The sequence below is a fragment of the Rhopalosiphum padi genome, chromosome 1, assembly GCF_020882245.1.
Source record: "Rhopalosiphum padi isolate XX-2018 chromosome 1, ASM2088224v1, whole genome shotgun sequence".
NCBI classification, from domain to species: domain Eukaryota; kingdom Metazoa; phylum Arthropoda; class Insecta; order Hemiptera; family Aphididae; genus Rhopalosiphum; species Rhopalosiphum padi.
Genome location: NC_083597.1, coordinates 77,325,755 through 77,339,942, shown reverse-complemented (window position 1 = coordinate 77,339,942; position 14,188 = coordinate 77,325,755). Strand labels below are relative to the sequence as shown.

The window sequence follows — 14,188 nt, the reverse complement described above, 5'->3', positions numbered from 1 at the left end:
ATAATATTTTGAGAATATATATAACCATATTACGTTGTACGTATAGGTATAACGACCTATAATAATAATAATAATAATAATAATATAGTATATTTTTAAATGTGTACTTTTGCAATAAAATGAATCTACAATAATAATAAATAATGATAAAAAAAAAAAATCGATTTACTTTTTTCTTTTTAACTTAACTTTTATACATAGCCGTATTTTTATGTTGATATACTTTGAAGAAGTATTTTTTGTTTATCCTTTAATGAATGCAATAAATGTTTTAATGAAAAAAATTACCGAAATTAACTTTTCATTTTAAAATAATAATATTAAAGTTTAACGTTCATAATTACTTTCCATAAGCATTATAGTGCATTTAACTACAATAATAACGTAAAAGCATAAAACTGTTCAACAATTATTATTTACAATAGCCGGTTCAATATTAACAATATAATGTGTATGCCGGGTTGCATATACAATCACTAGACATTTAATGAATCAATAGCGAACTCTTGGTCCTTTAAACGTGGTTTAGTGGCCCACGATTGGTCCGTTAATCATCAGATAACTAATTAATTAATTAATTTTCTATGTAACTCAACATTAGTAGATATATACCGTTTGACAAAAAAAATCAGGAATTCACAGTAATTTTATATAATCTGTATAATATGTATTTTCGTTATGGAACTGATAAAACATAATATGCAGTATTTCCTTCGTCCTTGATTCTTAATAATAAATCCTCTTGTTGGAGTGAGAGTGTTTAAATGAAAGGAGTATTTCTCTTGTCCGCATTCGGGAACGCGAGCCTTTATTTTGTTAATATAAAATTGGCATTTCTATTCTTTAATTATTAATTGAAATCTCTAGCTTTCACAATTTAAAATCTAAGACTATTGCACGATGAACATTTTTTTTTAAATATTTTAATGACATTTTCAAAGTGAATTAAAGAGAGTGAAAGAGCCAAATCTATTAATTCATAAATTATTATCTCTGTCGATCGACTCACCACTGTATAATATGTATATAATAAATATATTGTACAGAAAGATGATGTATTTTATTTCCATCGCCATTGGCGACGACACATGGTTTATGTGTCTTTATGTGAATTTTATTCGACAAAGTTTGTTCAACATAATTTGTCCGTAAATCAGCGATCATTATTTCAAAGTAACCTATATCCAACATGAACATGGCGAAAACACGGTTTATGAAATTAGAAATCATGTTCATTGATTTTACCATAATATGAGTCGGAGTTTGTCGGATAACAGACTCTTAGTGCTTCAATATAATATACATTCTTTTTTTTAATAAAGTAAAATCCCAGAATAAGGTTAAGATTAATTTTTCTAATGAATTCACACTGACTTTCTATTGTATTAAACGAATACTATTAACTATTTGAACCTATAACAATTGTTACAGAATGAAAATTAAATTTAAAACACAATATACTTTTTATCCTGTTTAACCGACAGCAGAAGAGGCTCTGTGTAAATAATACTACTCCTATCTGCTGCCATCGTTAAGCACAATATGCTTATCGGGACGAGACATTCGTTCAAATCGAATTTATTTCGCCAATAACTTTTTTTTAACAAAAAGTTTCTGTAATTCAATATTAGTTTTGAATGTTGAGTTGTTATTTTTTTTTTTTTTTTTTGAACATAAACATTTAGAATTGTTTTGAAATATATTTTCTACTGATTTTAGCTTTAATGAAAATTAAGAAAAAGCTATCAATAAAATTGGAAATGGAAAGATTTAGAAATAGCATATAATGTTATTTATACTACTAGAATAATCGACGATTTCATAATTCAGTTTATTCAACCAATAAAAAACGATATTCATAATCCGTAATACTTATGATATTACGAGTATGTATATATATATATATACTTTTAAGTTTTAATAATAAATAGTATATAAATTATATTTTTATTTGAACACTGCAACGAATCTGAAATTGACTATATTATTACGCAGTCATATAAACTTAGTTCAGAAATGAAGTTATCATTCGCTCTCTTGAGACCAGCGAAATAAGTTTAATAGCGTGCCACGTCTGGTGCAGACACTTTCATTAATTAAAAAAATACATGTTCAAATTATTTGATAAAAATTTAAAATTTCATCTAAAAACTTCCAAAAAATCGTAATATAGAATGTCCATTATAATTATTTATGCTTTTAGAACTAAAAACTAACATTCACAAAACTTTTCATAAACAATAAATATTTTAAAAATAATAAATATTTCAAATAATTTAAATTAATGCAAATAGTTAATTATTATTTCAATTAATCACAATCAAACATTGTGTTTAAAAATATTATTTTAATTAGGTTAAACCAATCAAAATTATAAGAAGTATAAATTATTACAATTATTTTAGTTATTCTATTTTTTTTTTTTTTTTTTTTTTAATAAACCTTGTTATCACATTGATAGAAATATTATTTACAGTGTATACTTATAGGTATTTTCTCTTTATATACAACAAGAGTCACTAAATGAAGGACCGTAGAAAAACTTTATCCTCCAAACAAAAAAAGTGTATTATATATATTTTTTTTTTCTATGGTACACTAAATGAGATTTTTATTCATTTTCATTTTATTACTCGTATTTTATTTTTCTCTCTTTGGATAAACATGTTACATGTACATTCAATTAAAAGCTCCTGGAGACATCCTAAATTCTTAAAGTGATCATTCAAAAATATTAATTTATGATCCCTAGTATATACCATTAATTATAATACGTATATTTAATTAATATTAATAAGCACAGTTATATTTTAGACTACAACAATACATTATAGTAGTATTGACACAAAAAAGAGAGAAAAAATGAATACATAGGTAGGTATTATAACTACTTCAGTGATTCTTCTCTTGTTTTCTCAATATAAATAAATATTCCATGCAGTTTTTTTTTTATTATTCTAACGTATAATATATTTATAAGCTCGTTATGTTTTAAACTCTTGAAGATACATTCGAATTCAATTGAACACGTACCTATATCGTTATGGCTAGTTTTATGGAATATTATTTCTACATTTTCAAATATAGTCACGGGCCACCCGGACCACCTTATTTGAATATATATAATATTATTACGCTTTGTCCGCAGTAATGGCTCCACAAATATATTATAGGATATAAGAAAAAGATAACCATTTACAGACTACGAGTTATCAACGGCACAACATATGCACGAATACCCTTCGACCATCTCCATTTGCAAACACACACACATAAATGCATTTAATATATACATATATGTATAATATTTATATATTTATTTTTGCTTCCGGACAGTGGATAAGACGAATAAAAAGCGCAAGAGATGAGTATAGCGTACAGAGGAGTCCCAAAATGCTTGTAAAAACGATGTGGGAGTAATCCAGTGGAATAAAGGTCGTCTTACCAAGATTTCCGACACAAAGACACCCCGAAAATATCACGCGTAGTCTAAATTTCCCAGTATATATATATATATATAGCTTTTTCACCACCGTCGCGTGAAGCGAAGCACTCGTTCATGATAAATATTTATATCCGAAGCGAATCAAATATATTACATAATATACACAAAATACATATACATACATTAATGACTTTTTGATTGCTATATGAGTGCATTGGACTTAAGACCTGTTCGTTAATCTAAAATGTTTTTACGACGGGTTTTAATGATTCAACAAAACGCAACTTGTGGCGCTTGAGTGAATATGAGAATATTTTAATAGTGACGACGAAAAACATTTTCAAACGTAGAGAAACATACAGCAATCCGAGTATAAAAATAGTTTGTTTATCGATGCGTATTTATATACACCGCAGAGATTGCAAATATAAGACGAGGATGTCATAAAATAATACTATATACTTATATACTCCAGTTCAAACGCGTATTATTATATCTAAAATTTTACCTAAAATAAATCTCGATTCATCTAAAAGTTGTACATTATATTTTTTTAAATGGGTTAAGATGATGTTGTATATATACATTTATTTTAATATACGTTTGGCTGTTTAGTTCGTTTGGTTTGGTATCAAAACCAGACATACTTTTTTTTATTGAGATTCGTGTGCACTGCATTCATATACTAGGTATTATAATAATTAATGCAAATGACAATAACAATAATTTCATTATTTTATACTATTATTTATTTTTTTTTAATAATAATTAGCAAGTTTAACTATAATATAAATAAAGAAGCGTTATAAATTTAAAAAAAAAACGTTTATGGTTTAGAATGTAAAAATTTTGTCAATTTTTTACGTCGTATAAATAAATTGATACTTTGGCAGTATAGTAAAATCTTGATAACATGCAAGTGCAATGACTGAACAGCGACTGATAAAGTACAGAATACCATTAATACTTATGGGTTGTCGGCGTTCACTCTTTCCATTGTTATTTTATATGACAAAAAACAATATATTTATATACCCATAGAAATAAATAGCCAAAATAAATCTGTATACTCACGTTGCATTGCCAATTTCAAATAAAGATAATAGCTTAGCTAACTATATTTGTGATAAAATTATAGTCGTAAAGCGTTGTGTGTTATACGATCGATACACGACAATTTTACTCTCCTATATGTGATATATTGTAGCAATAACTTAAGATTTTTTTTATCTATAAAATAAAAAAAGTAAAGTTTAAATACTATTATAACAGCGAAATTAATAATAATTAAATTCCAAGTTTCAATTTGCACATGTTCCACGTGTTTTTATCTATAATTAATCCATTTATTTGATTGCTAATATTATAATTTATAAATATTTAATGTCATATTAAATTACCAAACCTTAGTACAGTAAAAATTCGTGGATCTTTTATTTTTATGTGATTGAACTGAAGTTATTTTTTGGAAACTCTTTTAAAAATTTAAATTATTATAATTCAAATTATAGTCAGATATTTAAAATAATATTATAAAATAGACATATATTTTTTTAATTTATATAATAATTTAAATTCATTATTTTATAAAACTTATAGAAATTCAAAATTAAATTTATATTATAAACTTATAATATAAATACATTTTATTATGAGTTGCTTTTTGAATGCGATGATTTATTATTACTTTTAAATTAAAAATGGAAGGTATAACACGTCTGTCCTCGAGTAGTCTACTTTAAGCAATGTGACCTATTAAACGTACGATTGATGTCCGGTTTTTTTAGAAATATATAATATAATGTCTAACTTTATATTTTTATACTATAAAGTTACTCCCTCGTTGTTATGTATATTAGTTTAACAATATTAAATGCAATATTTAAAAAATGTAATTGTTGTTGAATTAAATATTATTAAATATATAAATCACTTCAAAAATCATAACATTTTACTGTCTATTTATAATACTATTTTATTTAAAAAAAAATACCCGATCATCATTTATTATTATTTTTTAGATTTAAGTCATAATATATTTGAAATACCTACTTTAATTCATGACTTTATAAGTAGTATTTTTAAATGTAATTAAAAATATTTTGAAACAACTTTAATGATAAAGCTACGGGCTAACTATACAATATATGAACATACCTATGTGAATCAAAAAAAGTTTTTGAAAGAAGAATAATATATATTTTATTATTAACACTATTTGGATAATATTACTAAAATTTAAAATACAAAGTTAAACAATTATTTTTAAATATGATATTCATGGTAAATAAGATGCTGTTTTTAGTCTACAAAAGCATTATTCTTCAATCCATTAGTAAACGAAATTTAATACTGATCTACAAATATTATATTAATATAAAAACTGTATAGGTGGGTATAAGATTACTATACCAATATTATATAATTTTATTAAATAATACATAGACGATAATTCTTCTATATTAATTTACAATTATTAAATTTCAAAAACTATGATTTGCTTAGTTTTATTTTATTTTATACTATAAAATATGAAATCTTACATGAAAAATTAGCTTTATAAGGTTTAATATAAAAAAATGTACTTACGCGATACAATTGTATTATGTATTGATATTTACTATAGAAGTAATATATAATACAATCTATATAATGTATATAATGTATAATAATTAAATTTAAAATGTATACCAACGTTTTTCGGAAGATTCAATAATAATATAATAACTAACAAATTATGAATAGACAAAAATATTTAAATACAATGTAATAAATATATATTTACAGTAGATATGGTGATTTATGACAAAAAAAAAATGATTAAACGTAATTCACCCGTGTTTTTTTTTGTTTTTGTTAATTTGAAAAAAACATCTAAAAAATCATTCCATAATAGATTTCTGCTTAAAAAAAATATGTATGACATTGATATATCACACTATTGTTGGTTATCGTATTTATGACGGATCGATTCTAAAACAATTATTATATTTTAAATTCACACGGGATAAAAAAAATAAAAACGGTTTTGAAATGAGAACTAATCAGTAAGTATTTAATTAATTAAGTGATAAATTCTTCTTAAGGACATCAAATATTTAAACTTAATTTTATAAATTAAATTTAACTTTTATCTTATATAATAATAATGAATGACAAATAAATATTAAATTATCTCGCACGTATTACCTCTATTTAGAAACCAAATAATATCGTTATCAGTGAAGTTAAACATAGTGGGATAAATTTAATTGTACGAAAATAGTATCATTTTTAAGCTTTTAGATTTTAGCTATAGAAATCAAATTAAAAATTAAATGTTACGTAAATTAATAAATTCTAATCAAAAATGTTTAATAAAATTGGTTTCAATAATACATTTCCAATTACTGCACTAATTTATTTATGCATTTTAACATAATTGAATTTAAGTAAATTTATTGTTTAAATCTATTATAAGTTTAATAAAACAATTTAAATGTATCTTGGCTTGTATACAATATATTTTGCTATTTTTTCAAAATTGGTTATATTTCACTATGGCAATTGGTTAGAGTACAAATTAAATAAAACGATTAAATATATCCAGATATATTTGTCATATTCAAAAGACAAAGTTAGTATTCATATGATGATTAATTTATGTTTAAAAAACATGAAGAACGTGTACATTTATACTTCTTTTAATATTTCAAATTAATTGATTGTGCACAATATTAAAATGTTTAAATTAAAATATTTAGTTTTTAACTAAATTATGATTATTAGATATATATTATTAATTTAAGAATTTAAGATTCAAGTTTATTATAATCAAGAATTTTTTTTAGATTTTAAATTAATACAGCCGAGTCGAGATAACTAGAAGTTGAAGAAAGATAAAAATTAGCTTAGAGATATGTAGTATTTGAGATATTTAACTCAAATTTATATTTCTAAGGGAATAAATAAAATTTAAGTTGTCAATTTTTCGAGTTATTGATAACTGAGTTATCATGACCTGACTGTATTTCACTTTTATAAATAAAATAAGCTAGATGATGCAGACGTTTTAAATTATAATATTGTAGTACTAAAATCTCCCAATTTAGTAAATTATATACGAGGTTAATAAAATAACTTTATGAAATTTTATTTAAAAAAAATTGATCTACAATTTTTTAATATAGACAATAAATATATTTGAATATTATTTTAAAAATACGGGTTTTTACAATGTAATGGAATTAATTATTTATATTGAATACAATAATATTTTATATTTATATATATACATATATTGTATATCTATATGACCATAATGATGTCAATTTCAATGACAGCCCATCAGCCCACACTATATTGCTATTATAAATTATTATTGTGATAATAAATTATTTAAATAAAAACAAATGATAATTATGGTAAATAATTTAAATAAGTTTTTTAACTTTTAATAAAACTTTTTTTACAAAGTTCACTGTCATATTAAAAATATATTTATTTTATTTATACAAAACTATAAAAATAATCACATATTATAAAGAAAATAGCAATTATCAATATTATTATCTGGTGAACTGTTAATATTAATATTATTGTTAAATTGGTAATTCGTTAGACCAATTTAATATAAATATTTTCCATTAAATAAGAGTATTATTTGGTGCATTAGAAAAAAATAATTGTTACTTTTTGTAAGTACTGATTTTTTTTCAATTTTAATGAAAAAATTATATGAATAATAAAATATACAAGCATAACAACTTGTATATATATAAAAAAAAAGCTTTGAGATATTATACGCAGTGTTGAAAACAAAAAAAACAAGACAATTAAAAAAAAAAAAAATTAATTTATTGTTCCTCAAGAATTCCATTGTTTGATTTTATTATTATAATTTTCTATAGATAATGCATATTCGATATCTGTTTACGATTTAAAACAATAATATCCAGTATTTATCATTGTAAATAAATTAATAAATTGTACTATGTAAAAAATATATAGTGCGAACGGAACTGAACAAATTGGTATTTCAAACAATATAATTTATATATCCCATAATCTCAATGTATATAGTTTTATTTTCATTTTTTAATAGATGCTTACGCATCAAAGTTACAGTTATAGCTGTTACTAATAAAACTGTTTAAAAGTTTAAATTACCCTGGTCAAAAAAAAAAATCATGTATAGAAAAAAAACTTTTTCAATCGTTAAAAATATTGTCTTAAACATAAGTTCTAATATTTATTTCGCTGTTTTTTTTTTTAAAAATCATTATAAAAATTGAACAAATAAGAGAGCGTAAATACACACACACACATTAAGGTTATGCCATTCATATTCAGTTTAGCGTTTGAAATGAATGAATAATTATATACATTCCCTTAGTAGTATACGAAGCAACAACCCCTGGATAATGGCTTGTAAAATGTTAATTACTCGGTACACTCGATTACGTTACGTTATTGTAAACTTTCATAATGTTATGCACTCAGACGCTTTTAAAATGTATCCGAATGACTTTGAAGGCAATTTTTGTCAAAATCACTACTACATAGTTACAGCGGTGTACCATTATAATAATGCGATTAACATAAACGTGGGCGGAATACAACTTTACGTCTAAGGATATATAATCTGCAAAAAAGATGTTTTTTTTCATTCGTGACTGACTACAGAATGTGTATAAATATGATATAGATCAAAAATAAATTATTATAATATAGTACACAATAAAACATTTTTTAATATCAATTTAAAATATATCTATCTTTATTCAAACTGCCTAATGTATTAAAATTCGTAAACAAACACCATCATCTACGTAAAAAAAATGTAAAATATTTTTTCTTATAATATATTAATAATAAATGTTTATTTATTTAAATTAAATAGAGCCAATATATATTGTATATAGGGTTATCTATCCAATAGACTAACACTTATTATTTCAGAAAACACGTTTTAGAAAATATTTCTTTTAAATAATTTTAAGTCATTACAATACAACATTTTCAGAAAAAATGATTAGTTTTTTAAGATTTTTACCCTAACTTATTATTCCAAAACGAAATATTGCCTATTTGAAATGTTTAAATCCGTATAAAAATAATAGTCAAATAGTATTATGTAGGTATTTCAAGTTTTGATGAGCGGAGTGGAAGATTAGCATTTAACAGGATAATCGTGCCATTTCATTCATACATTTTTTAAACACATATTACTCGAAAGTGACTTATCTAATATATTCATACAAATATTCTACTTTAGAATAAGGTACAAAAATGCATGTTATCATTCTATAATTTTGAAAAAAAAGTATATATTTTTTTAGAAAAATTGTATTTTTAACGACTTAAAATTATATATAAAAAAAATAATATTAATAGTTTTTGAAATAATGACTTACTTTAAATGGATCATCTTGTTATAAATAATATAAAATTATAAAAAAGTAGGCAAGTGGGTATCGCTCTGCTGTATAGTAGAGATGGAGAGTAGGTCTCTGGTCACTATAATGGATGTGTTAAATTTGAATGCAATGACGGGTATTATTGTATACGAAAAACAATTCTGAACGGAGAAGATTTGTCAGTCAATGATAATTAATTGGATATAATATTATATTATTACCTATATTTAAATTGTAATATATCGTTATTTTACGCGATTTTGTAAAAAATTAAATTGCATACGCTCATAAAATGTTTTCTATATTGACGCTGAATTTTTTTTTTACAGTTACTTGAAGGAATACTTATGGAAAACCTTGTATTGGGTTTTTTACCTTAGGTATAAATCACAAAAATTTTATGAATTTTCAACTTTTGCAAATTTTCGCGATTATGATATATTTCGTAAATATTTGAGCTTTAAATGCTTATAAACAAAAATTGTGACTAACGATTTTTGATTTTTTTTTACTACGATAAGTTTAACTTATAATAAACCTTGTATTGAATTTTAAAGATTTTTTGGAAAGCCAAATTTATTTTATCAGCATTTCAAGAAAAAAAACTTAAAAAAAGTCGAAAATTTGAATTGTCTATAAGTAGCTTAAAAATGGTCAAAATATTTTGAAAATTTAATCGTAAGTAGATAACTATAATATAAACATTTGGTGAAAATTTCAAGTATTTACAATGATTCATTTTTGAGTTACAGCAAAATCAAAATATCAATTTTGTCAAAAAGTGGTTTTGCGTAAAAATTCCCGTTTTTCAGTTATTTTTTCAGAGTTTTTCCCGACGCTTTTGAAAACTACTGGAAATTTTTTATTTTTGACCCCCCAAAGTACCAACTAGATGAATTTTCCTTTTCAGAGGGACTGAAGTCAAAAATCGAAGCATTTACTCCAAAACGTGATGACAGACACAAAAATAAAAAAAATAAATAAAAAAAAAACACACATCATTGTAAAATCAATACATTCATCACTCCGTTCAGAATCTAAAATGGGTATCAATGTATTTGAATCGTTGTTTTATATGTTTCTAGAATCAATACAGTCGGATTATTGCGTTTGTTTAGGTCACTGCAATAGATTACTTCTGCTCGCTTTTACAAGGTACGACTAATTTATTTAAACGTTAAAATATATCCTTATTTACATAGTTAAAAATGATCTATGTTGTGGTTATTGGCTGCAAAGGCAGTAAAAAAATACAAATGGGCTTACTCACTTCTTGTGTCTTGATACGTGTCGGCGACAAGTTTAACGAATGGATTGGCCGTGTACCCGTGCAAATAATGTGTGTTCCATGTCTTTTTGGCTGTGATCTCTATACCAGATTTAGAGAATACTTCTGATATAGTAGACGCGATTTTACCAAAATGAGTGTCAATTGCGTTCGAATAAAAAAACGTCACCTGTTTAAATACATAATTAAATACATTAAACGATTACAAAACTATACAATATACGATCAATATAAATATATTATTCGCACAGTGTGTATGAATGAGTGCATAAATTAATAACATATAATTATAATAATATTATTATGAAGATAATATTGTCGAAGGATATATTTCGAAATAATTTTGGCCCAACATTTATGCAATAATTATGAAACAAACAAAAAAACCATCGATTTATTTGAACAATATTTTAACTGATTATAATAATGTATGCAAGACATTATACAAATTCAATTTTCTATCACATTTGTCAGGAGAAACTATAAAGTAAAATCTTATAATAATTAATGGATGAATAAGTAATATATTAATAATTTCATGACTAGTTAGTTATACCCACAAATTAACTATTTCAACTACTATTAGATAAGTTAAAACTCAAAATTAAATAACTGACATTCGCTATAATTTTAAAAAATAAAAAACTATGATGCATTTTTAATAACTTAATAATATATATAAAACATAAGTTTCTATTTTAAATTATTATTATATTTTAGAGTTTGAATAACGAACGGTTTAGAATATCAAACAGGTTCAAAAATTGAAATATGAGTCTACCATTAGAATGGGTAACCTGTTTTCGTATTTGAAAAACTTGTAATAATATTATAATGATTAACAGTAAAAATCACTAGTTTTAATTCCTTCATTAAAATTATTAAACATTATATAAGTACGCATTTTGTATATATTATTTTATAATAAACAAAATTTCAGATTTTTCATTTAGCCCTATCGATCGTTTAAATATTTATAATATATTATAATAATATTATGATATATTATGATGATTTATAAATTATTTTACTTTTAACGATAAAGTTGTGAAATTGTTCTAATATTTTAAAAACGCAATTGAAAAACTGTAAAAAAAAAAAAATTAAAATTGTAACCTTCTACTCATTTCTATCAAAATCCATTCCATTCGCGGGTGAATTCGCTCAGAATCGTATTTTGAACGGAATGATTTATCATTAAACATTGCATTCAAATTTAAAAAAATAATAGAATACTGGCTATTTCATTTTTATATTTTTGTAAAAATATGTTGGCGTTATAGTGAGAATGGTTTTCGTGAAATATATGTTAATAATATGTTACCATAAATATAGTCATCTCTAATTTATATTCATTTTTTTGTTCAATTGTCATATAGGCCGCAAGGCTTTTATATTTTAACGTATTCTGCTCTAAACTAACAAAAAAAAAAAAATATTATATTATTATATTATTATAGTTCATTCAAAATTCACATTTTTTGTTAATTTTTTGATAATAAATCTATTTATTATACGTAAAAACTATACTATTTAAACCATCTAATAAGAATAAAATAATTTAAAAATAATTTACTATATTGTTCGAACATTAGTTTGGATTTATTTTATGCACTAACATAATATAATCTATTAATACAAAATATAGATTAACACACTATAGTTTACATGTATATTTTATATATTATATATTTTTTCTAATTACGTCGAATATTGAAACGTAGAAAAAATTTGTCTGCATTACATTACATTATTTTATTTTATTTTATTTTAATGTTATATTATTTAGTTTTATCACGCAATTTTCGCAATTTAAATGTATTTCGCAGTACACATATAAACATAAAAATCACCTGGCTTATGCTTTGAACAATTTCTACTATGGTGTATGACACTGAAACATTGCGTGTTTGAAATAATGTATCTTTGTACATCTTAAATATAATTTATGATTTTAAATGATTCACATTTTTGCAATAATACTATAGAAAATGTCCCCCTCTTCTGATCCCCAATCCAATCGTGAGCTGATCCTACTTCACTTTAACAGATTTTAATAAGCACAACAGTAAAATTCAATTCGGAAATTATAAGTAATAGCCGATACAATATTATGTAGGTACTCGTATTCTAAATTTCGATTTGATTTGCAAAAAGTTTAAAAATAAAACCTAGAAAATTATTTACCTTATGTTGGATGGTTGATTATAATAATAAAATTATTATCATATAATGTCTGCATGTAAAATAATCATAGTTTAGATTTATTTATAAAAGTGTTATAATACCGTCTAGCATAAAAAATATACAAATTATGATTTTCATAAGACATTACGAAACATCAACAAAAACCATACAATACGTGAAACCAAAAACACTTTAATATGGAAACAGTCAAACAATGTAGCGATCATAATAATATATAATATTGTGTTTTTAATTAAAATATTCGCGATAATAATATAATATACGCGGTTATATTCTCTAAGCCATCCAAAATGGAAAAGAAACTTGATCTAAACCCAGCTACTGACTACTTCACATTTAATTTATGATTTATCGCACGTCTTAACGCCTATAGTGTATATAATATAGTAAAATACAATATATACTATATAATATATAGATGTATATAAACATTAAACGAGTGCGTGTGTATTTACGAAGGCCTCATAGATATATTTTCTCCCTTTTCTGGGTCGTTTCGAGTAAACCGCAACGTGGCATATTGCAACAACAGTGTTGTGCTTAAATATACATATACAGAGTGACTCTTTTATCACGGAATACTCTATATTCCATGGCAGCCTAAACTGTCTCAACCCTAACTCACTTTAATTGTTATATTACGACAAGTTAGGGTTCGGCAGTGGTCGGCGGGGTTGAAAACGAGTGGGAATAATATGTTGAAAATAGTTCAAATATTCTACTATATACCATTAAATACGCCGTTAAAATATAAACAAAATAACTAATTGGTGAAAGATAAGAAACCTCTTAGGGCAGGTTAAAGAATATGGAGCGAATAAAATAATCACCCTGTGTATACATACGAGT

The 14,188-nt window shown here is 23.7% G+C and overlaps 1 protein-coding gene across 2 annotated transcripts in view; it reads right to left on the bottom strand.

Annotated features, from left to right (window-relative positions):
• The window catches only part of LOC132918316 (guanylate cyclase 32E-like), an 83,824-nt gene that overhangs the window by 40,796 nt on the left and 28,840 nt on the right, over window positions 1–14,188 (bottom strand). For both annotated transcript variants that reach the window (XM_060979493.1, XM_060979492.1), the window contains exon 5: window positions 11,114–11,300. In XM_060979493.1, the coding sequence (XP_060835476.1) occupies window positions 11,114–11,300 (187 nt within the window). The remainder of the gene's footprint in view (window positions 1–11,113; window positions 11,301–14,188) is intronic.